The sequence below is a fragment of the Artibeus jamaicensis genome, unplaced genomic scaffold (genome assembly GCF_021234435.1).
Source record: "Artibeus jamaicensis isolate MK-2021 breed Jamaican fruit bat unplaced genomic scaffold, CSHL_Jam_final contig_464, whole genome shotgun sequence".
Taxonomy (NCBI): domain Eukaryota; kingdom Metazoa; phylum Chordata; class Mammalia; order Chiroptera; family Phyllostomidae; genus Artibeus; species Artibeus jamaicensis.
In genome coordinates, this window is record NW_026521842.1 from 19,407,459 (window position 1) to 19,435,175 (window position 27,717).

General features: G+C 39.6%; 1 protein-coding gene and 1 non-coding gene across 4 annotated transcripts; one reads left to right on the forward strand and one right to left on the reverse strand.

The window, feature by feature from the left end:
* On the forward strand, positions 1 to 27,080 carry NAE1 (NEDD8 activating enzyme E1 subunit 1). Of its 3 annotated transcripts, none has more exons than XM_037162693.2 (20): positions 1 to 141; positions 6,888 to 6,991; positions 7,080 to 7,140; positions 8,916 to 8,946; positions 9,860 to 9,931; positions 10,160 to 10,239; positions 11,025 to 11,134; positions 12,737 to 12,846; positions 13,691 to 13,753; positions 14,144 to 14,207; positions 14,535 to 14,626; positions 15,689 to 15,748; positions 15,842 to 15,975; positions 19,760 to 19,835; positions 20,137 to 20,176; positions 22,353 to 22,439; positions 22,908 to 23,000; positions 25,421 to 25,535; positions 25,619 to 25,668; positions 26,814 to 27,078. In XM_037162693.2, coding segments are annotated over exons 1-20 (1,554 nt in total). In that variant the 5' UTR covers positions 1 to 139; the 3' UTR covers positions 26,924 to 27,078. The 3 variants fall into 3 exon arrangements, with proteins under 3 accessions (XP_037018588.1, XP_037018589.2, XP_037018587.1); XM_037162694.2 differs by lacking the exon at positions 1 to 141 and adding an exon at positions 2,978 to 3,193 and having other exon boundaries at positions 26,814 to 27,080; XM_037162692.2 differs by lacking the exon at positions 1 to 141 and adding an exon at positions 3,822 to 3,945.
* LOC119061969 (U6 spliceosomal RNA) lies at positions 19,424 to 19,530 on the reverse strand. Its single transcript, XR_005084897.2, has one exon. It is a non-coding gene; the product is annotated as a U6 spliceosomal RNA (small nuclear RNA).
* Positions 27,081 to 27,717: the final 637 nt, after the last annotated feature.

Consider the following 27,717-nt stretch of genomic DNA (forward strand, 5'->3'; position numbering starts at 1 on the left):
CTCATTCACGCGCCTCCTGTCTCAATTGCGTGCTGTCTTTGAAGCTGAATTGATTTCACTGCTCTGGATTTACTCTTTGGTCTCACTGGCATCAGTGGCTCCTGAATTTCACTGTTTCTGGAGGAGGCAGAGCACAGAGATGTGAGAGTTATGATGAACGGCTTGGGAGGAGGGCAGGAGCAGCTTGCATAACCACATCTCATTCATCAAGCATCTTTGACCTGATCCCACTTTCCCTCTTGAAGGTATAGTGCCTTTACTCTGTGAGGTGATGAGGGGATCATTCCCCTACTACCCACTTTATGGGCATCGCTGTGAGCAGTGGTTGAGAAAACAGATGTCCAATGCTGCACCAACAGACAGAATCATGCCTGCTCTTCATCGTATATTATGCACAGGACCAACAGGCCAGGCTAGAAGCCCTATGACCTGGAAATTCTAAGATCAGAATGATAGGTCCTTGTGTTTTTTGAAAAACATTTTCACTCCAAGTATGTATGGGGATGTGTGCATGCAGTGGGATGGAATGAACCTGGGCTGTGGACTCAGACAGACCTGGGCTTGGCTTCCTGCATCACCGGCTGTGTGACCCGGGGAGAGTTGCTTCATCTCTCTGAGTCTGTGTTCTCATCTGTAAGGTGGGAATAGAGAGTCTAAGGGCTATTAGGATATTATGGTCAGATAAGGTGATGCCTTAAGATGCCTGGCACCAGTGGTGTACTCCTCAGACCCTAAGACCCCTGTTCTTTCCCCCTTCCTTACCTTGTGGGGCACATTTAAAACCTCAAATATTCCTTTTTCAGTTATAGTAGTGGCAACTATTCATTGCAGAAATTTTGAAAGAATCAGAAAAACATATAAGAGGAAATTTAAACTACTGGTCATGTGACTCAAGAATCAGCACTATTAATGTTTTAGTGACCATCCTGCCCAGTTTTTTTTATATGTATTTGTATTACTTTAAAAAACAATCAGAATAACGTGTGTAACTTTGTGACCAGTTTCCCCTCACCCCCCATCATTAGGTTAGCATTTTCCTGTTTGGTCAGCCTTGGAGAACTTGACACAATGCTTTAGTGTTTGGGTTATTTCCAGTTTCCACTATTGTAAATAGCTCTGCAGTGAACATCCATATTTATGCAGCTTTGTGTGTGTCTGATGATTTCCTTGGGATAAACTGCTAGAAGTGGAAATACCATATCAGATGATACACAGGTTGCCAGTAAGGCATTTAAAAATTCGGAAAGCATGGTAGAAGTAGTTTCAGAAATGTATTCTTTCATTCAGCTCACGTTTGTTGAAGACTTATTAGATAACAAACTCTGGGCCAGGCATGGGTGATCCAGCTGTGATCATTACAGACCCACAGCTGTCTCAGGGGAGGAGTGGGGAAGAGAGGCAAATGACCGGACCGGCCAATGTGCACCAGGGTGAGAAGGGCTGGGATGGGCAAGGGCACGCAGGGAGGGCGACTTGCCGAGGCCCGAGAGAGTATCCTGGGTGGTGACTGATTCTTACTGGTTGTTTTCCCATGGATTATAAGCTTTTCCAGCCGTGGCTGGTGTAGCTCAGTGGATTGAGCGTGAACTACAAACCAAAGGGTCACCAGTTTGATTCCCAGTCAGGGCACAAGCCTGGGTTGTGGGCCAGATCTCTAGTACAGGGCCTGTGAGAGGCAACCACACACTGATAATTCTCTCCCTCTCCCTCTCCTTCTCTAATCTTTAAAAGAAAAGAAGCTCTTCCAGGGCAGAGCCCCAAACTTCCTGGGAGCTCAGTCTCCACTAGCTGGGACCAACAATGATAAGTAGCAAAATAGACATGAGCTGGGTCTGGCCTGATCTATTGGAGTGTTTACTTCTAATCCCCACACCACCTCTTCATAGCTGTGAGACTTCGGAATTCTACTCACCTCTCCAAAACACTGTTCTCTTGCCTGTGAACTGGGGTGAGCAGCAGCTTCTATTCACTGGGTGAGCACAAATGAGCACAGAATGAGGTGATGATGCACGTCGAGGGCCCGCCTGGCATGTCAGTACTCAGAAACGTGGTTATGGGGTTCAGTTTCCCCATCTGCTCAGTGTGAGACTGGCCTGGATCAGAGGCCCTCAAACTTGAGAGTGTGCATCAGAATTTCTGATCCAGCAGGTCTGGGACGGGGTCCGAGAATCTGCGTTTCTGACAAGTTCCCAAGTGATGTGGATGCTGCTGGTCCAGGACCACACTTTAAACTCCAGTGATACTTGATTCATTGTCCTTTACAGTAGGAAAAACTCACTCAGGGGCCCTGAGTTCCCGGATGACAAGGATTGTGTCTGATTAATCCCCACAGCTTTAGCATAGGCACGTTTACGTGCTATTATGGGTTGAATTGTATCCTTCAAAAGTCATTGAAGTCCTAATCCCCAGTTTGTAAATGTGGTTTTATTTAGAAATAGGGTTTTTGAAGATGTAAACAAGTGAAGATGAGGTCATTAGGGTGAGCCCCAATCCAATATGACTGGCATTCTTATAAGAAGAAAAGGGCAGCCGTGGCTGTTGGCCCAGTTAGTTGCAGTGTTGTCCCATACGCCAGAAAGCTACAGATTCAATTTCTGTTTAGGGCATATACCTAGGTTGCAGGTTTGATCCTTAGTTGGGGAGCTTACAGGAGGTAACCAGTGGGTGTTTCTTTCTCTCTTCCCCCCTTTTTCTCTCTCTAAAATGAAATGAAAAACAAAACAAGACACAACAGTCCTGACTGGTGTAGCTCAGTGGGCTGGGCATCACCCCACAAACCAAAAGGTTTCGGTTTCCATTCCCTCTCAGGGCCCATGTTTGGGTTATGGGATTAGGCCCCGGTTGGGGGCCCGTGAGAGGCAGCTGATCAATTGGTGTTTCTCTCGGTGTTTCTCTCTGTCCCTCCCTTCCCCTCTCTCTAAAAATAAATAAATAAAATCTTAAAAAAATTAAAATAAAAAAATGCCCTCAGGTGAAGATCAAAAAAAGAGAGAGAAGAGGACACAAACATGAGGGGAGGATGCCGTATGACCGTGGAGGCAGCAAGTGAAGTGCCGCTGGCAGCTGTAAACCAGGGATTACCAGCCAACCACGAGAAGCTAGGAGGCAAGGAAGGATTTTTCCCAGAGATGACATCTGCTGTTCCTTCTGCTGAAAATATTCTTCCTTGTCCATACCGCATGAAACATTCCTGGTGAGGGGGAGTGAGTGGGGTTCCTCTGTGCACCTCTCAGCTCCTCCACTTCCTTCTATCTATAGGAGGGCTGCGTTGTCTCTCGTCTTGTAAGTACTGTCCCTCTCCCCTTCCCGGGCTGTGACCTCCCCAGGAACAGGGCATGGGTCTTTGAAACAGCTCCCCAGAGTGCGCTTGTTACACGAGATCATGGGTAACACGGGTAAATAATAATCACCATAATAGGGAAAGTTATTATTTAGACAGGATTTCCTTTGTGAGTCTGGCTCTGTGTATTCAAAATCTCTTTTAATACTAATCGAACCCTGTGACGGAGATTTATTTCTCCCCATTTCACAAATGAAAAAAACGGAGAGGTAAAGAGCAGCTATCACAAGTAGTAAAGTGGTTAAAATCCAAATCTGCCTGATTCCAAAGCCGGAGTCCGCCACAAATCCCGCACGTAGAGAGTCACCCGACGGACGACTAGAGGGGCTTTCGGAAGGAGGGAAGGCGTGACACCCACCGGGTCCAATCTAGGTCCTGGCTGTGGTGGCACACGCCCGGGCGCACCGGCGACGCGTGCGCAGTGTCGCGGCGGCGCCCCCTGCGGGCGGCGCGCAGGAGGCCGCGGCGGCGGACGGTACCTAGTGCGCCTGCGCGCTCGGGGAGGTTGTGGCGGTACTCCGCGGGGGATCGGCTCTCCCTGCTGCCGCGGCCATGGCGCACCCCGGGAAGCTGCTCAAGGAGCAGAAGTATGACCGGCAGCTGAGGTGAGGCGAGGCTCACCAAGTCGGGCGGGCGGGCCTGCCGGTGAACTCCACTGCGTCCGCGCCGGGCCTAAGCTTGCGAGCGGCGCGGTCCGGCCTCTCTGAGGCCTCCCGCCGGGCGGGGCCGTGCGGGACTCCGGCGCCGGCCCTCGGGGCTCCGGCCTGGGGCTGGGGATGCGCCTCCAGGGCCGACCTCCTCTTCCCGGCTGGGCGTGCTCACCTTCCAAGCACTGTGCTGTTTGAGGCGCGGGGTCCCAGCGACATTGGTTGTCACTAGGTAGGCTGCCGGCCCCGCCTCGTTGTTCTCCGGCTCCTAGTTTTGCAGAATGGGGGAATCGCGACCACCCCATCCGGCACGTTAGGTATCGGCCCGTGCCTGCACTGTCCGATAGAAATATAATGCCGTCTCCTGAGCCCCGCGTGTTATACATTTTCTAGTAATCACATTAAAACAAAGAAACAGGCAACATTCCGATAATACAATTTATTTAACCAAAATACTACTAATATATCCAACATACTACCATTTCAATAGGTAATCAATATGAAGTTATTAGAGATATTTTACATTTTTTTTCATGTTGCTCTCAAAATCCGGCGTTTTAGACTGTGTAGCACATCTCCATTCGGACAAGCCTCATGTCTAGTGCTCAGTAGCCACAAGTGGCTAACGGCTACCTTAGTGGGCACTGCAGGTCTAGGCCATCAGGCAGGTCCTTGGTTGTTTCCTCTTCCTTGCTTTTTCTCTTTTCCCTTCCCATTCTTTATTAATTGGGCATCTTCCATGTGTTAAGGCAGTGGAAGTAACACAAAGGCTTGGATCCCCTTCTTTCTGTAGCCTTGAAGCCAGAAGTTACAGGATGTCCCTAGGGTCTGGAACTCCCATTTGCACCTACAACTGATTCTGTCTTAGGGGCTTTAGGTGCGCAATGCTGAGAGCAGCCTCGAAGGCAGACATTCCCTGCGTTATAGATGGGGAAACTGAGTCTTGGAGAAGTTAGAAAACTTGCTCAGTCTTGTGTGGTTGAGCCAGGATGTAAACTCAAGCCCTTCTGATCTTTTCAGAGCTGGTACTCAGTCACATCACTCTGGTCCCAAGCTGCTGGGAAAAGAAGCAAGGTGGCAGAGTCCTGGTAACCAACTCATGTTCTCTTGTAAATTCCTGGAGTTCCTTGTGTTTTGAATGCAGATGTAACTGTATGTGGTAGCTGAGAAGATATCTTTGGTTACTAAGTAACTGTAACAAAAGAGTTTTTCCTGAGTTCGGTCCATTTAAGGACCAAATTTTACCTTTTATGATAAGAACTGGTTATTGATTTTGAAATGTTATAGGGAAGCAGTTAGAAGCAAAGATGTACAGCCAGTCCGAAGTCAAGAAGGCCCTGCTTTCCTCAGGCCAATAAGAATAGAGAGGATTGATTTCCTGTTTGCACCCTTTCTTGAAGCATGTTACCTAGAGGTGCACCAGTGATCTCTTACGCTTACTCTCAACTACCTAAGCATCCATCCACTGGAAATACGTTTGGCGTATTCTGTGTGCCCTGCTTTCTTAGGAAAACTTGATGTTTTCAATCCTCCTGTTTCTTCTAGGTCAGGGGTGTCAAACTCATTTTCCCTGGGGGCCACATCAGCCTCGTGGTTGCCTTCAAAGGGCTGAATGTAATTTTAGGACTGTATAAATGTAGCTACTCCTTAACTAGGGGCAAGGAGCTCAGCGCTGCTGTTGGGTAGAGAGAATGTGCCGTGCTGGATAAAACAAGGTGGAGGGCCGAATTCCGCCACAGGCCTTGTGTTTGCCACCTGTGTTCTAGGTTTTACCTCCATTCATCTGATAACCATTCAGTGACCACTTACCCTGGACCACTTACCATTGTGCCAGTCATTGGGACTACAGTGGTAGATACAGGTAGTGATCTGGGTCCTTATGAAACTTAGAGTGGAATGGGAAGGTGGATGTTCAGCAAATAAAAAACTAATGAGGCAATTATGGTTGTGACATGTGCTGGAGGACATACTGGCTGTATGATAAGGGATCTGCTTTAGATCAGGTGACAGAGAAGGCACATTAAAGTCTGTCCTCCAGGCTGTGGAATTTTTCTGATGGTTTGGGCCTTCCCTATACTATTTTTTTTTTAAAGATTTTATTTATTCACTTTTAGAGAGAGGGGAAAGGAGGGAGAAAGGGAGAGAAACATTGATCGGCTGCCTGTTGCATGCCCCCAGTGCGGGGGCCTGGCCTACAGTCCAGGCATATGCCCTGACTGGGAATCAAACCAGTGACCCTTTGGTCCGCTGGTTGGTGCTCAGTCCACTGAGCCACATCAGCCAAGACTATTCCATATATTTCTGATCCTTATTGTATCTTTGTGTTTGTTGATGCATTTATTAATCATGCTAGTAGAAGGTTCATTGGGTATTGTGTTTTAAAGCACTCCTATAGAATTCAGTGTGAGGCTTTTCAGGTGATAATAATTCAGTTTTCTTGGTAAAGTTTTTCTCTTACAGAAATCACAGTGGTAAGTCCTATGTCAAGATCTTAAATATACAGGACCCATGTAACTTAAGGAGAAATGAAACAGAGAACAGAATTGGTTTTAAACCTAAGGCACTTGTTTAATGTTAATGAGCATTTCTAAAGACTTTCCGTTCTGTAAGTTATCTGGCTTAAAGGGAGTAATGGACAGGAAGCTGGAAGACCAGGTTTCTAGTTCTGATTTGACCCTTCATCTAACCGTGCAACGCATCAACCTTAGTCTTAGTTTTATGTTACAGAGCTATATAATCCCCATACCACCTCCTGCCGCTCCTGTCTCACTTATTTACCACGGTTATCACAACAGTTATTCTGTGCAGAAACACTTTAAAGACCAAAGATCTCCATTCAAATAAAAAGTTGTGTTTCTGTGAAATTTTTAAAAACATTGAATATATATTGTGTTTTGTAGGTTGTGGGGTGATCATGGGCAAGAGGCTTTAGAGTCTGCTCATGTTTGCCTAATAAATGCAACAGCCACCGGAACTGAAATTCTTAAAAACTTGATACTACCAGGTAATGTAGTTTTGTGGTTTTAAATTTACTTCTTTAAGGTTTTGAACTAGAAACATGTATTCTTGACTGATTTTGTTTTATCTCCCAGGTATTGGTTCATTTACAATTATTGATGGAAATCAGGTCAGCGGAGAAGATGCTGGAAATAAGTATGTTCTATTCTTTTCAACTATATGCGTGTTAGGGAAGGCAGTGTGCTGTCACGGGAGAGTGAGGCTGAAATCCCAGCCTCTCCTCCGCCAGGTTGATCTGACTCTCAGGTGGACAGTAATCCCTATGTTTAGGATTATGGTGAGGATGACAGGAGTTAAAATAGGTCAGGTGTCAGCACAGTGTCTGGCAAATAGGCCATTAATAAAAGATATCCATCATTACTATCTTTATTATTGTTATTAATGCAAAGGAGTAGTCATTATTCCTTTATTTGTGAAATCTGAACACTTCCTAAATTCTTGTATTGATTCCTAGATGTTAGTGTATAATTAACAATAATTGTATTATTGGATTATAAGAATAATAATATCTGTCTTTTATTTGTGGGGTCTTCTAAGCTTAGTCCAGGTACATTTCTCTCTCACTACACTGTCTCCATAAAAATGCTGTTTTAAAGATGGCAACAGTGAATAACTACAAGGAAAATCAGAATTTGGTTCATATCGAGAGCCTTGACATCTTTTCCTTGGGTAATAGTATATCCATCCACAACACAGCCCTTTTGCTGATGTCTGTAAAGAAAAAGTCCTATTACCTTTGCTTACTTGGTTAGTTAGAGCAGGGCGTGATAAGAAATAAGGTTTCTTTTTTTATGGAACCACTGAGCTTGTGCTACAACACAGCGGCCTGCCTCAGATCTTAGCCCTGAGATATGACAAGGGTACGTGTGGGAAGAAGTCTGAATAGATCTGTTCTATTCTATTTAACCTGCAAAAGCAAACAGTTTAATAGAGCATTTTTCAAGTGTGGTCTGTGGAGCATTAATTCTGGGGATTGTTAATAACTGCTAAATGGAGAAAGGGATTCCATGGTCAAGTGAAGTTTAACATTTCTTTAATATAAGACTTTAATATCACGTGTTTTATGTGTGTTATGAATTTCCTAGAGGGAAGTATAACACATGATGTTTACTAAACTTTTTAAAGCTAGGGAACCCTTTTTTTTCAGTGTCTTGTGAAATTCATATTTTGTGGTACATACTTAGGGAAACACTGATTTATTAGCTTGTCTGTGATTATAAGTTTTATCCAGTTTTCTTCCTCCAGGAAGGCTGTTAAAATCTGTAAGGGAAAAAGAGTTTGTTTTATAGTACAAATGAGAAGTATACCTGGTATTACAAATAACCTTTCCTTTGTATAGTCAAAGAAGCCCTTAACTTTTAAAAAAATTTTTATTTTATTGATTATGCCATTACAGTTGTTCTATTCCCCCCTTATTCCCCTCCACCCTGCACCCCCCACCCCTACCATTCCCCCCCCTTTAGTTCATGTCCATGTATCTCAAGTTCTTTAGATTCTATATTTCCCATACTATTCTTGCCCTCCCCCTATCTATTTTCTACCTACTGTCTATGCTACTTATTTTCTGTACCTTCTCCCCCCTTCTCCTTCTCCCACTCCCCTGTTGCTAACCCTCCATGAGATCTTCATTTCTATGTTTCCACTCCTGATCTAGCTGTCCTCTTAGTTTGCTTTTGTTTTAAATGTGGTTGTTAATAACTGTGAGTTTGCTGTCCTTTCACTGTTCATCTTTTTTGTCTTCTTTTTCTTAGATAAGTTCCTTTAACATTTCATATAGTAAGGGCTTGGTGATGATGAACTCCTTGAATTTGATCTTATCTGAGAAGCACTTTATCTGTCCTTCCATTCTAAATGAAAGTTTTGCTGGATAGAGTAATCTTGTTAACTTTTTTTAATTTTATCTATTTTAGCTTTTTCCTTCAAAGAAGCAGTATTGGCAAGGTAAGTAATCAGTTTGTTATAGGATATGGTTGAATTTAATCATCTAGTGATGCTACTATATTTTGATTTTTGAAAAGCTTTGACTTTAAAAAGAGCTTATTATTTCTCCAAGAAAAAAGTTAAATTAGTTTATTTCCCCCCAATCTTGTAGATCTGTATGTGTTTGGTAGTTTCAGAGCATAGAAGAAGTTTTTTTATACTGTATCCTGTATTAAAGCTAAATCTTCAGTGATGTTAATAGTCACAGGAAAGACTATTTTGGTTAACAAGATTTTTAACTAAGAGCCAGGATATCTTTTATTTTTGTATTTCATATTAAAAAATCATACAAAGCCATATATGAGTAAATCAACTTAGGACAGTATTCTGAGTGGAAATGACTGTTTCTTTAATGATTGATCTCTTGTACAGTATTGTACATTGGTTCAGAATATCCCTGCATGGTTCCCAGGGTTTTCTGGTCATTTGCTTAATCAGAAAAGTAAGGTGTGCCCTGGCTGGCATAGCTCAGTGGATTGAGTGTGGGCCTATGAACCAAAGGATCATGGTTCGGTTCCCAGTCAGGGCACGTGCCTGGGTTACAGGCCAGTTCCCAGCAGGGGGCGCACGAGAGGCAACCATACACTGATATTTCTCTCCCTCTCCCCTTCCCCTCTAAAGATAAATAAATGAAATTAAAAAAAAAGTAAGGTGCAATTAATGTGTTCATTTAAGAACTCCGAGTAATGATGGTTTAGCTCTTTTCTGAGTAGTATTCTGGTTGAGCCTCAGTTTAAGCACTATGAAAAGCTGAGTTATATCTATGCATGAAATTTGGGTAATTTTGCAGTGTGTTTGCTTGATCTGTTCATTGAAGGGTTACATTTTAACCACATCTTTTCTAATTCAAGTCAAATGCTTTGTTTTCAAAAAGAACCGAGCTCAAGCTGCCGTGGAGTTATTACAAGAACTAAATAACGATGTCTCTGGGAGTTTTGTGGAAGAGGTATATAGATATATACACATTGTTATTTCTGTGTAGAAATTTTTTCAGTAGTTCAAAGTCCTAGGAAGTTAAAAATTTTAATCTTTGTATACTGTATTTAATTAATTGAGAGTTGAATTACTTTAACATTGCCTAGCATGTTGCCTCATTAGTTCTAAATAGCCTGTTTTCTGCCATGTTTAATGTGACTGTGAACGTGTTGGATTTTTTTTCCCCTGTCCTATTTAGAGTCCAGAAAACCTTCTAGACAATGATCCTTCATTTTTCTGTAGGTTTACCATTGTGGTTGCAACTCAGCTTCCTGAAAGGTAAATTCTTATGTTAATTTGTTTTTAATTGAATCTCTTATTAACTGTGCATAGTTTTGTTTTCTCTGCAGTTTGTTTTTAAAATTGCTGAACTCTATAGAAACCTTTAATTGGGAGCACTTGTGAATTTCTAGCATTGAAAAGATAGGAAAGAGAAAAATATTGAATGTGAAACTTTAAAATACATTGACGTAGAGCAGTTAAATTGAACATTGGTTATTTTTGGTGGGAAAAAAAAACTAGTTAGATACAGGGGTGTCCAACCTGCAGCCTGCAGGCCGCACGCAGCCCAGGATGGCTGTGAGTGTGGCCCTACACAAAGTCATATATTTACTTAAAAAATTATGAGATTTTGTTACAATGTATTTAATGTATGGCCCAAGACAACTCCTCTTCTTCCAGTGTGGCCCAGAGTCGTGAAAAGGTTGGACACGCCGATAGAATTAATTATAGGGAATACTTGGGGATGTATGTAAGGATACACACATTTTATAAATCTTTCCCTCTTTTTTATAGAAATGTTTAGGAAGTATCTTTCACTAACATTCTCCATAATTCAGAAGTCGAGGCTTTTGTATCCGTGCAGTCCAAAAGATATGCTTTCTTTGAAACTGCAGCCTTGTGGAATTGCTTGCTTTTCAATGTATACTTGGTCAGCTTATAATGCAGTAGATATAATCTTTGCATTTATATTTTAGTAAGAAAGTTGTTTTGTTTTAAGGAGTTTTCATGTTTGGCATATATCCATTTGTTTATATTCCTCTTTATTGTGCCTTCCTTTACAGTACATTACTACGTTTAGCAGATGTCCTCTGGAATTCCCAAATCCCTCTCTTGATCTGTAGGACATATGGACTGATTGGTTATATGAGGATCATTATAGAAGAGCATCCAGGTAAAACTATTGTACACAGGAGGCTTGCTTTTAGTTGCTTTAGCTATCATTTTAGAAACTTGACAATTTAGAAAGTCGGTTTTTAATTTCAAAAAAATTCATAGTAGCACAGTTGGGTTTTAGGTTCAAAGTATTAATTAGAGTCAGTCTGCTTTCATATATCTTTTACTTAGCATTATAGGAGGATACAAAGCAGAAGATACAATAGGCACAGCTGCTGTGCAAGTACCTAGCTTTTTTTTTGCCTCTTAAACCACATTGGGCATGTGTGGCTGCTTATAGGCAAGAGCCAAGATATGTGGGTCGCAATGACACTTAGGGGTCACACCACCTTTTCCCCACCAATCTTTTATTCCATTCTTATACAGGTCTTAGACTTCTCTAGTTCGGGTACACTTCCACAAAACAAGCAAGGTGTTAACCTAGCTACTGTTCTGAGGAAAAGTTACAGGAGATCAAAGTCATTCATAGGCAGGCTTACAACAATTCAAGGCTGATGTTAATCCTTTACTTAGAAAATTTTAGTCTTAAATCATTGTAACATTTTCGTTGATTACTTACACATTCCTCTGAGCCAGGCAGTCTGCTAATGCAATGGTAGCCGTTGGCATTGGGAGCAACACTGAGTAGTAGTATCCGCTTAGGCAGTTAAGAGAGTGGCTTGTGAGGATAAGCTTTTGGCAGGGGGTGCTGGGCCATTTAAGAGTTGTAAGTGGGAGAGTCACAGGGTAAAAATTTAAAGTGGGTCACTGAAACAGAGTAGAGAAAAATGGATTTGAAGGGACAAGACCGGAGGCAAGGCTTGCTATTAGGCGATTTCCAGTGGTTCAGGTGAGAGAGTGAGTGAGCATGCACACAAGTGAGCCCCTGACTGAAGGCACATGTTATAAAGATAGGGAAGAGGAGGTAGATGATAATAAAGGTTAAATTTACTAGCTTTGTGCCTGTCTTTATGTGGATTACTTCATTTATTTTTTTCTAAAGTCCTTATAAGGCACATACTGTTTTATCTGCTTTTTACAAATGAGGATGCTGAAGCACAGAGAGAGCAGTTATTTGCCTAAGATCATACGCTAGCAAGTAACGGAACTGAGCCTAGCTTTAAAGACTCTGGAATTACACACTTTTCTGGACTCCCCTATGTGGAGAGCTGTATATGAAGTGGTATCAGGATGTGAGGAGTGACTGATGTTAGGCTGAGGGACAAGAAGTCAAAGATGACCGTCAGGTTTCTAGGGCAGAAGTTTAAGTAGACGGTGATGCTGTCTGTTGCAGATGACAGAAGGAGTCAGGGTAGGATATGAGGTAGTACCTGAACACACATTTTCATCAATTTTGACCTATTCAAATGATAATAACACAACTCTACTCGAAAAGAATCTTGGTTTTACTTTGATTAAAACTGTAGTCCACATAGGATTTGTGCTTTTAGTAAAATGTATATGTAAATATAAATTTATCTCAATAATGGACAAAACAATTAAACTGTAGACCTTTTGCTCATTTAAATATTGTAGATTTCCTAAATTCTTGTAATGTAGTGTATTTCCAGCAGAATTACTAAAGAAGTAAATTGATCTTTTGGGATTATTTATTTCACAGTAATTGAGCCTCATCCAGATAATGCATTAGAGGATCTGAGACTGGATAAGCCCTTTCCTGCACTGAGAGAACATTTGCAGTCTTATGATCTGGATCACATGGACAAAAAGGTCGGTAGTGTGTGTGACCTTCCATTTATAGATAGACTTAAAACATTTTTCTATAACATAAGGTTTTTGAATTACACCCATGTGAGAAAAGACTATAAACATCCATAGTCCTGTCATCCAGCTTACATAGTAACAACACTGCACCTAATTTGTTTTAAATAAATCTTTTTTTTCTCCAAAACTTCTTTACTGAAGAAAAGCACATTAACCAAACATATCTGTGTAATCAACATCCAGGTCAAGAAATTGGACATTAACATATTTCTCTTCGTGGCCCTTTCCCAAACAAATCGATGTGCTTTTTGAAATAGTTTGAATTTGAGTGGTTGTTTATTGAAATTGATTTCTCTTGAAACTTATTTTTAGTGTTTGAGATTTATCAAGGTAACTGCATATTTTTGGTACAGAAATAATGATATCTATAACATACTGTATAATTTAAGGAATATGTATTTTTTCCTACCTATGTATTAATTAAAATGCAGGGACTTGGTTCATCAGAAAACATAGGGAAGATCTTTTAGTCTAGGACTGGTATCTGAAATCAAGAGATTTGAGTTTTCTTTTGAGTGGCAGGTTTCTGAGACTGTTTTCTTGATGTAAAATGGGGACAGTCATAGCACACATTTGCCATATTAGGATCAAATTGGACACTAAAAAAATTTTGTAAAGCAACTTTTGTTAATCCAGTTCATTTTCCTCCATTCATTATACCATATGTACTGGAGGATGATCATAGATATTGTTGAATTTGTTGAAAATGATATAGGTAGTGAGGAATAAATATTAACTAATTAATGTTAACTAATACTGATATTTTCTTTTCTTCTTCTCTCATTTTTAGGACCATAGCCACACTCCATGGATTGTGATTGTAGCTAAATATTTAGCACAGTGGTATAGTGAGGTATGTCCTTTTAAAAAAAAAGAAATTCCATAAGTGACTATAGTTTCAATTTATTATAAAGGATTTCATTGAAGGGGGTGGGAGATTAATATTTTTCCTTGCATGGTTTAGGGTATGTGGGTGCTTTTCCATTTAATTCCAGAAGTTCCTCTTTTGATACTGATATTTTTATTAACCAAATGAAATTTGAATAAATTTCATTCTGAAACTGGCAGTGGGGAATGAATGCAGATAAATGGCCCATAGTTTCTGTTTTGTATCAGATCAGCCTCTGGTTTTACTTGCATGTATATTTACTGATGAAATCTCATGTGGGTGGGAGAATGGGGGAAAGTGCGGGCTCTCAATGACCATATTTTGATAGGTTTTTAAATTTTTTAACCAATTTAGACAAATGGACGAATACCTAAAACGTATAAAGAAAAAGAAGAGTTCCGAGATTTGATTAGACAAGGTAATTTTATGGGATATGACTAAATATTATATAAAGTTTGAAAAGCAAATTGCTTTAAGCTAATGTATATTGGATTTCTGTCAACATCTTTGTCAAACGATGCCATCATTAGCCAGTATTTTATTTTGCCTTGGGAGATTAAAGAACCATCTCTGTACAGTTTTAGGAATGACTAATATAAGGCATATTTCTTCTTAAGTTTCCATATATCTGAGCCTTCAAAATCTGACAACATTATGGGAATAATGGGAGAGATTATGGGACTATGGGAGAGAAAGAGAGAGAAGAAAGGGGCTGTTGTTTGCTAACCAATTTCTATTTTAACAGGCATTCTAAAGAATGAAAACGGGGCCCCAGAAGATGAAGAGAATTTTGAAGAAGCCATTAAAAATGTGAACACAGCTCTAAATACAACTCAGGTATTAAAAGAGTTGCTGGCTGGGAAGCTCAGTTGGTTAGAGCATCATCCCAATATGTCAGGGTTGCAGGTTCGATCCCCAGTCAGGGCATATTCAAAAATCAACCAATGAATGCGTAAAAATCTAGAACAGCAAATTAATGTTTCTGTGTCTCTCAAATCAATAAATTATAAATAAGTAAATAAATACAAAAAGAGGGTTGCTGAAGGATTCATTTAAGAAGGGTTTTCTGAGGTCCTTATGGTGAAATAGTTGATTTTAGATTTAAGTTAATATTTCCTAAATTGTATAGTTGGTTAGAACTTAATATCTATAATACAGATTGACTCTTGTTTTAATAATATTCTGTATTTTCTTTAAAAAATGGACATCAGTGCTTTAATATATAATAGCAATACTGTGAACTGTGTGTCTCAGTTGATTGGATGGTGTCCCGCAAAAAGCAAAAGGTCACTGGTTTGATTCCTGGTCAGGGTACATGCCTGGGTTGCGGGATCAGTCCTTGGTTGGGGAACATACAGCAGGCAAACAATTGATGTTTCTCTCTTACGTCAATGTTTTTCACTCTCTCTTCTTCCTTCCCCTGTATCTAAAATAGATAAATAGTTTTAAAAAGTTAATGATAATTAAAATTAACTGCTCAAAGTGGTGGTCTCTTTGAACAGTTACTAATTAGGGTGTAAGAGTTTCAAATTTTTAACAAGGTGGAAAAACGTGAAATACTACAACTCAAGCTTGACATTAATGTCTGAAATCTTTGTTATATTTTCAAATGTAAATATATAAAAAGATTAACTTTGGCTTCTTCTTTATCCCATTTATGATGGAAAAGAACAGGTTAGCTTTTAACACTCACAGCAGTGGACAGGGTGGAACTCTCTTCTGTTCTCTTTTTCCTAATCAAATTCCATCTGGTACTGATTTAAATAAAAGCATAAGCAAATCAGAAGTTTGTCTTTAATTACAATTCAAGAATTCAAAGAAGTTGTTCAGAGAAATAGCATTGAAAATAAAGGTGGGCAAATTCTTAGTATAAGTAAATGTTTCATGTTGCTTTGGCAGATCCCAAGCAGCATTGAAGATATATTTAATGATGACCGCTGCATGAATATCACCAAACAGGTAACAGCAAGTAAAAATAGTGCCACCTTAAGTTTTGGGTCAAATTCAAATGCCACTTATAATAATAACAATAATTTCTTTTAACTCTTTTAGACTCCATCATTTTGGATTTTAGCTCGTGCCTTAAAGGAATTTGTGGCCAAAGAGGGTCAAGGAAATTTACCTGTCCGAGGCACAATTCCTGACATGATTGCAGATTCTGCCAAATATATAAAACTTCAAAATGTGTAAGTCACTGTTTTTAAACTATGTAACAGAGAAATTAATTTGTTTATATTAGAGATTACTGTATTTTACTAGTCTATCAGAAATCAAATGAAGGCCTGTTATAATTTAACTGCTTTAAAAATAAGCTAAAGAGACTTTTGGTCAAGATGGAGGTGGAGGTAGACACACTTTGCCTCCTTGCACAACCATAAGAAGCGTCACAACTGACCTTAAAAAAATCTAGAACTGCCAGAAAATGGAACTGTGTGGAAATCCAACAACCAAGAATTTAAAGAAGCCGTATTCATCCAGATGGGTAGGAGTGGCGGAGATGGGGAGCCGAGGCAGAGAGGATGTGATGTGGTGTGGTGGTGAGGTGGCGGCGGCCAGCAGAGTGGGCATTCCCACCTTGCTGTGTGGTGGATAAAAATAAGGAGGGCTACCTGAGGAGCAAGTGATCCCAGCCCCAGGCCAGATCACACAGCCCAGGTTCCAAGCACTAGGAAAATAAAGCCTCATAACTTCTGGCTATAAAAACTAGTGGGGGTTGGGGTAGTGGAAAAACTGCTGGTCTCTCATGTCCTGAGTCTGTTTAAAGGGCCTACACGGTCCTAGAATGTATGCAACCACCCACTGTGGGAGCCACCACTAAGACAACAGCTAGAGGGGTGCCAGTCACATACAGGAATTAGGTGAAGTGACTGGAAACAGGGTGAGTGCCAAGCAAGCCTCCAGCAGCGAGGCAGTGGCATTGTCCCTACTTTGACTCCTCCCCCACATACAGAGCCACAAAGTGGTGAAGTGGGTACCCTGGCAATTACCAAAGGCCCTGCTCCAGGCAATGTAACAGGTATGCCAAGACAGGGAGTCAGAGCAGCTCTACCCAATACACAGAAAAACAGGGAGTCTGGCAAATTAAGGACCCAAAGAAATACAGCTTAAATGAAAAAACAGAACAAAACCTCAGAAAAAGAACTAAATGAAATGGAAAATGGAGTTCAAAACACTGGTGATAAAGATGCTCAGAGAACTCACTGAGTATAGCAAAAGCATAAGGGAAGAAGTGATGTTTTTATTTCACTTAATGTAGCATTACTACACTAAGTGATGTTACACTGGTGATAAAGATGCTCAAAGAACTCACTGAGTATAGCAAAAGCATAAGGGAAGAAGTGATGTTTTTATTTCACTTAGTATAATGCTACACTAAGTGAAATAAAAATCCATAGGGAACCAACAGTGAAGGGAGGAAGCCAGGGTTCAAATTAATGATTTGGAATATAAGGAAGAAATAAACAGTCAACCAGAACAAAATAAAGAAACAAGACTTCAAAAAAACTGAGGAGAGAATAAGAAAACTCTGAGATATCTCCAAAAGTGCCAACATCCAAATCATAGGGATGCCAAAAGGAGAAGAGGAAGACCAAGAAATTGAAAACTTACTTGAAAAAATAATGAAAGAAAACTTTCCTAATTTGGGAAGAAAATAGACATACAAATCCAGGAAGGACAAAGAATCCCAAACAAGCTTGACCCAAAGAGGACCAAACCAAGATACATCATAATTAAAATGCCAAAGGTTAGAGAGAGAATCTTAAAAGCAGCGAGAGAAAAGGAAACAGTTACCTACAAAGGAGTTCCCATAAGACCATCAGCTGATTTCTCAAAAGAAATTTTGCAGGCAAGAAGGGACCGGTAAGAAGTATTCAAAGTGATGAAAAGCAAGGACCTATAACCAAAATGGCTCTATCCAGCAAAGCTGTCATTTAGAATGGAAGGGCAGATAAAGTGCCTTTCAGACAAGGTAAAGCTAAAGGAGTTCATCACCAAGCCCTTATTGTGTGAAATGTTAAAGGCGGTTCTTTAAGAAAAAGATCAAAACTGCGAACATTAAAGTCTCTTTAATAAGATTAAACAAATAAGATAACAAACTCACAACTGAGCAACTGAATCTAAAAAACAAAAAAACAAACTAAGCAAACAACTAGAACAGGAATAGAATCATGGAAATGGAGATCATTTGGAGGGTTATCAGGCGGGAGGGGAAGAGGGAATTAAGTAGCCTAATTTGTAAGTACAAAACAGGGGGAAGTTATGAATAGTATAAGAAAGGGAGAAGCCAAAGAACTTATATATATGACCCAAGGACATGGGGCGGATTGCTGAAGGGAAGGGGGATATTGGGCAGAGATGGGCAAAGGGAGATATTGGAACAACTGTAATAGCATAATCAATAAAATATACTTAAAATAAGCTAAAGGACTTAGGAGGCAGATTTTGTTTTTTAAACATTTTATTTTTAGAATAGATTCAGGTTCATGGCAAAATTGAGTGGAAAGTACAGAGAGTTCTTCTACACCCTGGTAGGAGACAGATATTTTTCTTCTTTTGTGATAAAACCTAACATTTGAGCACTTAACTCTGTGCTATGAACTGTTCTGTGTACTAACTAATTTAATATTTACAACAACCCTATGAAGGAGATACTCTTATTGTCCCAGTTTTATAGATGAGGAAACTGAGGCCTACCAAAGGTAATTTATTCAGGGTCAGACAACTGGTAAATAGCAGAACCAGGATTTGAACCCATGAAACCCATCTCTATACTCTTAACTAAGGCCCTGTACTGCTTTTTATTTGTAACTTAAAACTTTTGCAGCCTTCAGTTTGGATGAATTTTTTTATTCGTAATGTTTCATAATATAAAGAGTTCATGACCATAGATAAGTAGACACTTGCTATCCAGCTACGAGCCTGAACCCATACAGATTGTCAATGAGGATGGTTCTCAGTGGATTACCCTTGCGTAGTGTGGGCATGGTGCTGATGAATCCAGGGCCACTGGCTTGGTATCCTCAAGGGCCAAATAATGTCACACAGAGATCTCTTTCCTAAACAGTTTGCACTATTTATCTCAGTCATTGTTTGACAAATCTTTGTTGTCCTAGACTAAAAGTTCAAGTACTTAAAACTTGGGAAAAGTCATTTGAGGATAGAAAGAAGTGTGACCTCATATTGGAGGTAGTTAGCTTAACATTGATCATCTTCAGAGATGAAAATATAACTAGACTTAAAAGTTTTATGTGAATTTGTAAATGGACAGTTTTCAAGTACTTACGTTTTCTTGGACTTGACTCCAAGGAGAAAAATCGTGTTCTTCAGTAATATGTTTTGCTAGTTCTCTATCAGAGAAGCATGGATCATGTATCATAGAGGGCAGTTTTTAAGTTGGGTGCTGTTAATTACCAGGGTGCTGGGTTTTTTTTATTTAGTTATTTTTCAAGTACAGTTTTCTGTTTATTTCTCCCATCCCAGCTCACCCCGCCCCATGCTCCCCACCTCCCTCCCATTTCCACCACCCTTAGTTATTGTCCCTGTGTCCTTTATACTTGTTCCTCTAAATCCCTCCCATTTTTCCCCTTAAATTCCCTCCCCTCTCCCCTCCGGTCGCTGTCCCCTTGTTCTCTAAGAAATATGGAACGCTTCACAAATTTGCGTGTCATCCTTGCGCAGGGGCCATGCTAATCTTCTCTATATCGTTCCAATTTTAGTATATGTGCTGCCGAAGCGAGCACCGGGGTGCTGTTAATTAACGTGCTCCTTCACCAACACTGGGAAGATCTCCAGTACTAACAGGTGCTACTGGTAGCATTTCCATGGCATTTTCCCATATCATATGTTCTAGACCAGTATTTTTTCATGAAAAGGAAAACAATTTTTTCGTTTGCTTCTTGGTGATATTTAAAACTTGCTGATTTTAAAGTGTTATTAGTAGCATTTTGGTTTTTATGTATTTTTTTCCAGTTACCGTGATAAAGCGAAGGAAGATGCCGCTGCTGTGGGAAATCACGTTGCCAAATTGCTGCAGTCTATAGGCCAGGTAAGCTGCCGGGCACACTGTGTCTTCGATGGAGAGCACAGCTCCATGTGGGCCTGCCCGCGTAACTCCAGCCAGACAGGGTTTAGAGATGGAGGCCATGGCACTGGCTCTGTGCTTCTTTACAGGGATCTCTCACTTGCCTGCCTAATGAGAAAGACTTTTAAGGAGACAAAGTATTTTTCCAGTGCTTTCCCAGCACTTGGAGAAAGCCTCCCATCTCACAGAGATTGGCTTTATGCTGTATCCCCTGATAATTCTTCTCTTTTATCCTGGAGCAAAATTTGCATTTATCTCTTTACAGGCACCAGAGTCCATTTCAGAGAAAGAATTAAAATTACTCTGTAAGTCTCTTTGAATTAATTTTGTTGTTTGTTTGATTCATAAAAATGTGCCACAGGGAAGGAATTTTAAATGGTTGAAATTAAAAATTTTCCATGGTCTCATGGTATAGATAAGTATAATTACTGGGCAAGGTTTTTTATTCTTTTTTAAAAAAGATTTCATTTATTTTTAGAGAGAGGAGAAGGGAGGGAGAAAGGGAGGGAGAGAAACATCATTGTATGGTTACCTCTTACACCCCCCCCCCCCCACACTGAGGGCCTGGCCCACAACCCAAGCATGTACCCTGCCTGGGAATAAAACTGGTGACCCTTTGGTTTGCAGACTGGCACTCAATCCACTGAGCCGCACCAGCCAAGGCATTTTTTATTCTTATAATGTGATAAATGGAGAGTATTTTAAGACCAGGTTGAGGTAGAACATATACTCTTATATCTATGGCAATGCTAAAAAGACATGAAGGTCAATTAATTGAAAATTGTCATTAATACAGAATGATTTTCAGCATATTAATTTTAAGTAATTTGGGAAAGTTGTATCACAAGGCTTTGGGTGTGAAGCCTTAAGTCACATGTACGTTGACAGTATTGGTTTAACTGCTCATTTTGATCTGTGTTAAATGACTGTAATGGAATTAAGAATTTTACCATCTAGTTTCAGAGTGGCTAGGCTCCTGGTGTCTTTTTGATAACTCCTCAGTAGACCTGAGACATTTTTTATATTTAAGACTTAGTTTAGGAATAATAAAATCTTTTTTACATGCTGTGTGAAGATGTTCCCTATAGCTACTGTCTGTAGTTTCTGCAAAAGTCTATGTTTTGCATGCTTCTCAGCCTTAAAATATATTTATCCAAGTCTTCTATTACATGACTCTTCTATACTATTTGTTTAGGCGTATTTTTATTTATTTTCATTTTTTAAAAGATTTTATGTATTTTTAGAGAGAGGGGAAGGGATGGAGAAAAACATTGATTGGTTGCTTCTTGTATGTGTCTCATCTGGGGACCCAAGTTGCAACCCAGGCATGTGCCCAGACCGGGAATCAAACCAGAATGATGCTCAACCCGCCGAGCCACATTGCTCAGGGCTTAGGCTTAGTTTTAATGTCTTGTCCCACTCTTAATTTTGAACCTTGTTTATGATGTTGTGTTTGTTTTACTAATGATATCAGATTAAAAGCTGGATGTTGGGTATTTGAAGGTTTATTCTGTTCTTTCTACTTAGGGGTATGTTTGAAAATTTCCATAATACAAATTTTGTTTGTTTGTTTTCTAAAAAAATCTTAAAGCCCTGACCAAGTAGCTCAGTCGGTTAGAGTGTCATCTTGATACACCAAGGTTCCAGGTTTGATCCCCGGTCAGGGCACATCCAGGAAGCAACCAATGAATGCATGAATAAGTAAAACAACAAATCGATGTCACTCTCTCTCTCTCCCCTCCTCTCTCTCCCTAAAATCAATTAAAAAAAAAAAGCCTTATGTATACCAAGAGCACAAAATAAGTAACACTTTCTTTTAGGACTGCTTATCCATAATAATGATAAAAACTACTGTTCATTGAGCCCTATCAGGCATTGTGCTAGGTACTTTTAATTGACAGAATAACTTTCAAAGGTAAATAATATTATCCCCATTCTGATGCTCAGAGAGATGCCACCAGCAATTTATTCAGTGCTAAACTGAATAAGTTGTGGTGCTAAGGACATGAAATTAAGATGATTTAAGTTCTAGTGCCTTCTGTGCTAACCATTAGAGCTAAAGACATTTCTTTACATTTCCATGTCTGTGAAGAGTATGGACACAATTTCTTTTTTTTTTTTAAACATCTGGGTTTTATTTATTTATTTTTTTTTGAGGTTTTATTTATTTATTTTTAACCTCAGGGAGAGGAGAAGGGAGGGAGAAAGAGAGAGGAGAAAGAAGGGAGGGAGGGAGAAAGAGAGGGAGAAAAACATCATTGTGTGGTTGCCTCTCACGTGGCCCCCACTGGGGACCTGGCCTTCAACCCAGGCATGTGCCCTGACTGGGAATTGAACTGGTGACCTTTTGGCTCGCAGCCCACGCTCAGTTCACTGAGCTACTTCAGCCAGGACCCAATTTCTTGTTCTTAAAGTGATCTGTGATTTCCAATATTTTTATGTTTCAACCAGTTTCCTCTATAATGTCTTTCCTGTATTCAGGCAGCAATTCTGCATTTCTTCGAGTGGTAAGATGTCGATCTTTAGCTGAAGAATATGGCTTGAATACAGTTAACAGGGATGAAATTAGTAAGTATAATAATCTTTTGATGTTACTTATTAATTTTTATTTTAAAGATATTAATATTTTGTGTGCAATAGTATAAAAGGATAATGGATATATTTATACTCTAAATTTTATTCTACAAACCTACCAAGTAGTCATAATTTCAAAATATAAAACTATATACATAAAATCATATTTAGGTAGGTTACCGAGTTGTGTGATACGTAGAATAGCTAACTGAAGTGAGCATGGTACTACTTTAGTAGAGATTATGGTGACTGTAGTTAATAGTCCATAAAACAACTGGGTTTCATCTGATGTATCTCTCTTTATTTTACTGTTCATCACTTTCTATTTTATTGTCACAAAATATTAACATTTTTTTATAAAATTGCTTTGTGTCCTCAAATTCGAGTATATAGTAAATTCATTCCTTCTTTGTTTTTATGTCATGAATTCCCCCAAATTGTATTGAGTTTTTTTCCTTTCAGTTTCCAGCATGGACAATCCAGATAATGAGATGGTATTCTACTTAATGTTGCGGGCTGTGGATAGATTTCATAAACAACATGGTAGATATCCAGGTAAGACTAGCAATCGAATTGTCAGATACAACAAAATCTTGAATAAACACTTGAATGAAATCTTCAGGTGTTCTTGGTTTTTACAGTTGGTTCTTGGTTTTTACAGTTGGTCCTTGATTTTTACTTTGTAAACAGTTTACACCTAGTTCATCTCAGTGAGGAACTACCATTTATTTTGGTCTGTAAATGTAGTGATTAGAGAATTGGCATAAATCTCAAAGATTTTCAGTTGCCTAGAAAATTTTTATTATAATTTTAATTATGCAGGATTATCGCATAGCAGTACATTCTAGGTGTACATAAAACCTGTTGCCCCAACTGATGTCGTATGCCCACTGAGTTACAGTCTTAATGAGCTAGCTTACCAGAAGAAAGAAAATGAGTAAACACTACATATGTATTGCTTTATTGTATTATTTTGTTAGAATGTATTTTTGGTTATCTATTACATAACAAACCATCCCAAAATTTAGTACTGTAAAACAATAAATTATTATCTGATGACTGTGACTTGGCTGGGCTCAGGCAGATTGCCCCGTGGGGAGGGGATCTTGCATGATGCCTGGGACTGGAGTCACTCTGAAAGCTTGACCGAGTTAGACATCCAGGAAGACATTTTCTCTCAGGTGCCTGTCACTTTAGTCAGGATAACTGGAACTGCTGGGGGCTTGTCAAGCATCTGTCCCCACCTGGCCACTGGGGCTTCCTTTTACCATGGCAGTCCTTGGGTAGGCTTCTCACATGGTGTCTGGCTTCCCCAGAATTAACATTCCAAAAGACCCAGGTGGAGGGTATACAGCATCACTTATGTTGTGTTCTATTGGCTTCACAGGGCCAGCTTAGATTAAGAGTAGAAGGGGACTACATGATGACATGAAGGGTGTTCATTGGGAGCCGTCCTGGGAGAGTAGCTCCCACATAGAGCATTAGGCTTTGAACCTAGGCTCAGATACAAGCTCTGTCACTTACTGTCTCTTGTCCTCGGGTGAGTCACTGTTTCCTTCCGAGTCTCAGGTCTTTCATTTATGGAATGGCAATAATATACACTATATTAGACTATTAGAGTTAGATATGTAATATATGAAAGTCACTTTACACACTGCATAGCACCTTGTAAGTATTACTATTATTGTGAGGAAGAGTATTGGTGATCATTTTCAAATCATAGTGATTAAAAATATTGATGTTTTTTTATAATATCTGAATGTTTTGGCAATTATATTCTTCCTTCCAGTAGTAATAATAATAGTAGCTTACCTTTGATGACATTATAGTTAATCATTAACAACTGCCTGAGCTTGTATCCTGGCTTTGCTGTTTACTAGCCAAGTAACTCAGGCAAATAACTTAATCTGCACCTCAGTGTTTTCATCTGAAAAATGGAAGTAATAGTACCTACTTCATAAGGTTGTTATAAGGATTAAATATACTAATGTACATATGATGCTTAAGACAGTCTCCAGCATCTGTTAATGCTCAATAAGTGTTACTTGTTATTATAGCTGTTTGTCCTCAGTGTCATTTAATCTTTTGGAAATGGATCATAAACACCATAGTTTTTATAAAAGATAAAAATAGGATGTCACTTTCTCATTCATTCTATTCTATCAAAGAAATATTGAACACCAACTGTGTGCCAGATACTCTTCCAGATACTGGATATGGAGCAGTGATCAAAGCAGGCTTATCAGACTTGAATTTTAATAGGTGGTTATTTCTTTCTCCCTCCCCTCCCCTCCCCTCCCCCTCCCCTCCCCTCCCCTCCCCTCCCCTCCCTCCCCTCCCCTCCCCCCCCCCCCTCCCCTCCCCCCCCTCCCCTCCCCTCCCCTCCCCTCCCCTCCCCTCCCCCTCCCCCTCCCCTCCCCTCCCCTCCCCTCCTCCTCCCCTCCCCTCCCCTCCCCTCCTTCTTTTCTTTCTTTCTTGAGAGAGGGGAAGGGAAGGAGAAAGAGAGGGAGAGAAACATCAATGTGTGGTTGCCTCTCACATGGCCCCTACTGGGGACCTAGCCTGCAACCCAGCCATATGCCCACTGGGAATTGAATCTCAACCCTTTGGTTCACAGCCCGATCTCAATCTACTGAGCTACACCAGCCAGGGCTTTAATAGGTGTTTTTAAAAATCATTTTTTATCTTCAGTTATAGTTGACATAACATATTAGTTTCAGGCATACACTCCAGTGATTAGACATTACATAACTTAATTGATCCCTTAATTGCACCCTTCTGATACCATATGTGTAATAGATTTTTGATGATTTCTTTGATTGTTACAGGTTCATGATATTTGTAAATATTGGTCTCATACTTTTTTGTTCTTCAATTTCACACCTTACTGTTTTGACTATAACACCTGAAACTTGATTAAATATTTGAATGACATGTTTATTTGAACAAAAATTAACTTACATGTATATTTTTAGGTGTATATAACTATCAAGTTGAAGAAGATATAGGAAAATTGAAGTCTTGTCTCACCAGCTTCCTTCAGGAATATGGACTATCTGTAATGGTGAAAGATGATTATGTCCATGAATTGTAAGTATTTTTTAAGCCATATAAGAGATAATACCTGTACCTATTATAAACTAGTCTAAGTTCATGTCTATCCTTTCCTATAGTTGCCGATACGGAGATGCTGAGCCACACACCATTGCTGCATTCTTAGGGGGTGAGTTCCAAAGATGGGCAGACTGGCTTCTGTGGTATATACAGTTATGAAGTTTTGTTTTCTTTGCTCTTTTAACAAGGGAGGTCAGTGAAACAGGATGTTAAGTATTAAGTGGCACAATGCCATTGTATTCTTTCGCTTCATTCAGGTCTTTGTTTAAAAGTTGTCTTTCCTGTGAAGTCGTCCCTCAGTCCCTGATTTAATAATGAGGCCCTCCTCTTGTACTCATATCCTTCCTCCTTGCGGTTTCTCCATAGCACTTGGAGTCATTTGACATGCTATACATTTTAGTTATTTGTAAACGATCTCTCCCTCACTACTAAAAAGTAAGATCTGTGGGGGCACTGAATTTTGTCTTTTCTTCCCTATCGTATCCCTCATACCGGGAACATATCTGGTACATAGTAGAGTCTTATATTGTACTGTATCAATATTTGTGGAAGATCAAGCTTCAGATTATAAAAAGTAAAGAATTTTTTCTTAGTAATTTTTGTTTTTCTTTTGCTTTGTTTTGAGTAGTTACAGCAGTCTGGCAGTATTTAATAGTCTTTTCAAATTACAAATGTATTTAGAACAAATATACCCTGTATTCCCTTTTTGTTTTATTTTTTAAATTTTAATTGTTGTTCAAGTAGTTTTCTGCCTTTTACTCATATCATTGGGAAGTAAAAGATTCTCAAAGGATACCCTTCCGCTTTATAATAAAAAAGGGGGGGCTTGTCAGTCCCTCCAGCCCTCCCCTTTTTATTATAAAGTGGAAGGGTATCCTTTGAGAATCTTTTCTGCCTATATGTTTCCTTTAAAATGTATTCAACCATGGTACTATTTTGGCTTTTTCTACTTAATATGTCTTGCTAATTAATGTTTCTGAACCACAGTAATTAAAATTATTCATCCTTTAAAACTGTGGTATAACAGTTTTAAATATCCCATGGTGTGAATGTATAAAACAAAACTTTTAATAACATAATTATAAAAAGTTGTCCTTTATTTTGATATGACTGAGTAAATCCTGTCTGTTTTGGATTACTTTTAAACACGTTTGCTTTTGGAAAAAGGGAAGGTTTTTTTTACAGAATGGAGTATTTTTATGTAACTCGTGAAATTTACTTCTTTCAAAGATTTGCTTTTCTTCTTCCTTGCAGGAGCTGCTGCTCAAGAAGTTATCAAAATAATCACCAAACAATTTGTAATTTTTAATAATACTTACATTTATAATGGCATGTCACAAACTTCAGCAACTTTTCAGTTGTAGAATAAGTCCCTACGTCGTGTATTAAATGAAGCTTTAATTACCTTCAGGATGTGCTCAAATATGTAAAATGCTGCTAAGGGAGAACTGTTAAATTGTTTGCTTAATAAACGTTTTTTTCATTTGTAATAATGTAGTCTTGTTGTTTGAGAGGTTGTGTGTGTGTGTGTGTGTGTGTGTGTGTGTGTGTTGTGAAAGAAGCAATCGTTTTTCCAGAGAATAAAAGCTATCCATTTCTAATTGTTATTTTTGGCTTGCTATCTCAAATTTACTTATAGAAATCTTGTGTTTCACTAGGAATAGCTTTAAATATTTTCTTCTTACAGTCAAATAATTTAATCTATGTGTAGATTTTAGCTATGGATATTTTAGGACCATCACTATTTATCAAAACAATTTTAAAAGCAAATATTTCAGATGCATTAGTTTATTAGAAACAAGGACAGGATACAACGCAGAGGGAGGGTTGGAAGAGGAGTGAGGGCTGTACTTCCCCACCCAGCCTGCACACATGTGCCAGTGCCCCCTCAAGACCCTTGAAGCCATGGTCCCAGAGCGTCTTCTTTTATTACTGAGACCACCCAATTAACTCCTGGGGGTGAACGACCCGCTAAGCAAAGGAAGCACTCACCCAAGGCTGTGATATTAAAGGATTTACCCTTTAAATTGTGAGTTTTCCAATGCATGTGTTTGCTAATCCCTGCCCCTGAAGAGAGACTGCACTTGGGGGTGGAGCTGCCGGAAGTCCCGCCCCACGGAAGTGAGCCTCGCCGTCGGGGTGGGACACGGCCTCTTGC

Coding starts and splice junctions, on each gene's coding strand:
- NAE1 (XM_037162694.2), top strand. CDS start 3,009: ATGAGGGGAGGATGCCGTATGACCGTGGAGGCAGCAAGTGAAGTGCCG. Junction 6,992..7,079: donor TAAAAACTTGATACTACCAG/GTAATGTAGTTT, acceptor TTTATCTCCCAG/GTATTGGTTCATTTACAATT. Junction 8,947..9,859: donor AAAGAAGCAGTATTGGCAAG/GTAAGTAATCAG, acceptor GTTTTCAAAAAG/AACCGAGCTCAAGCTGCCGT.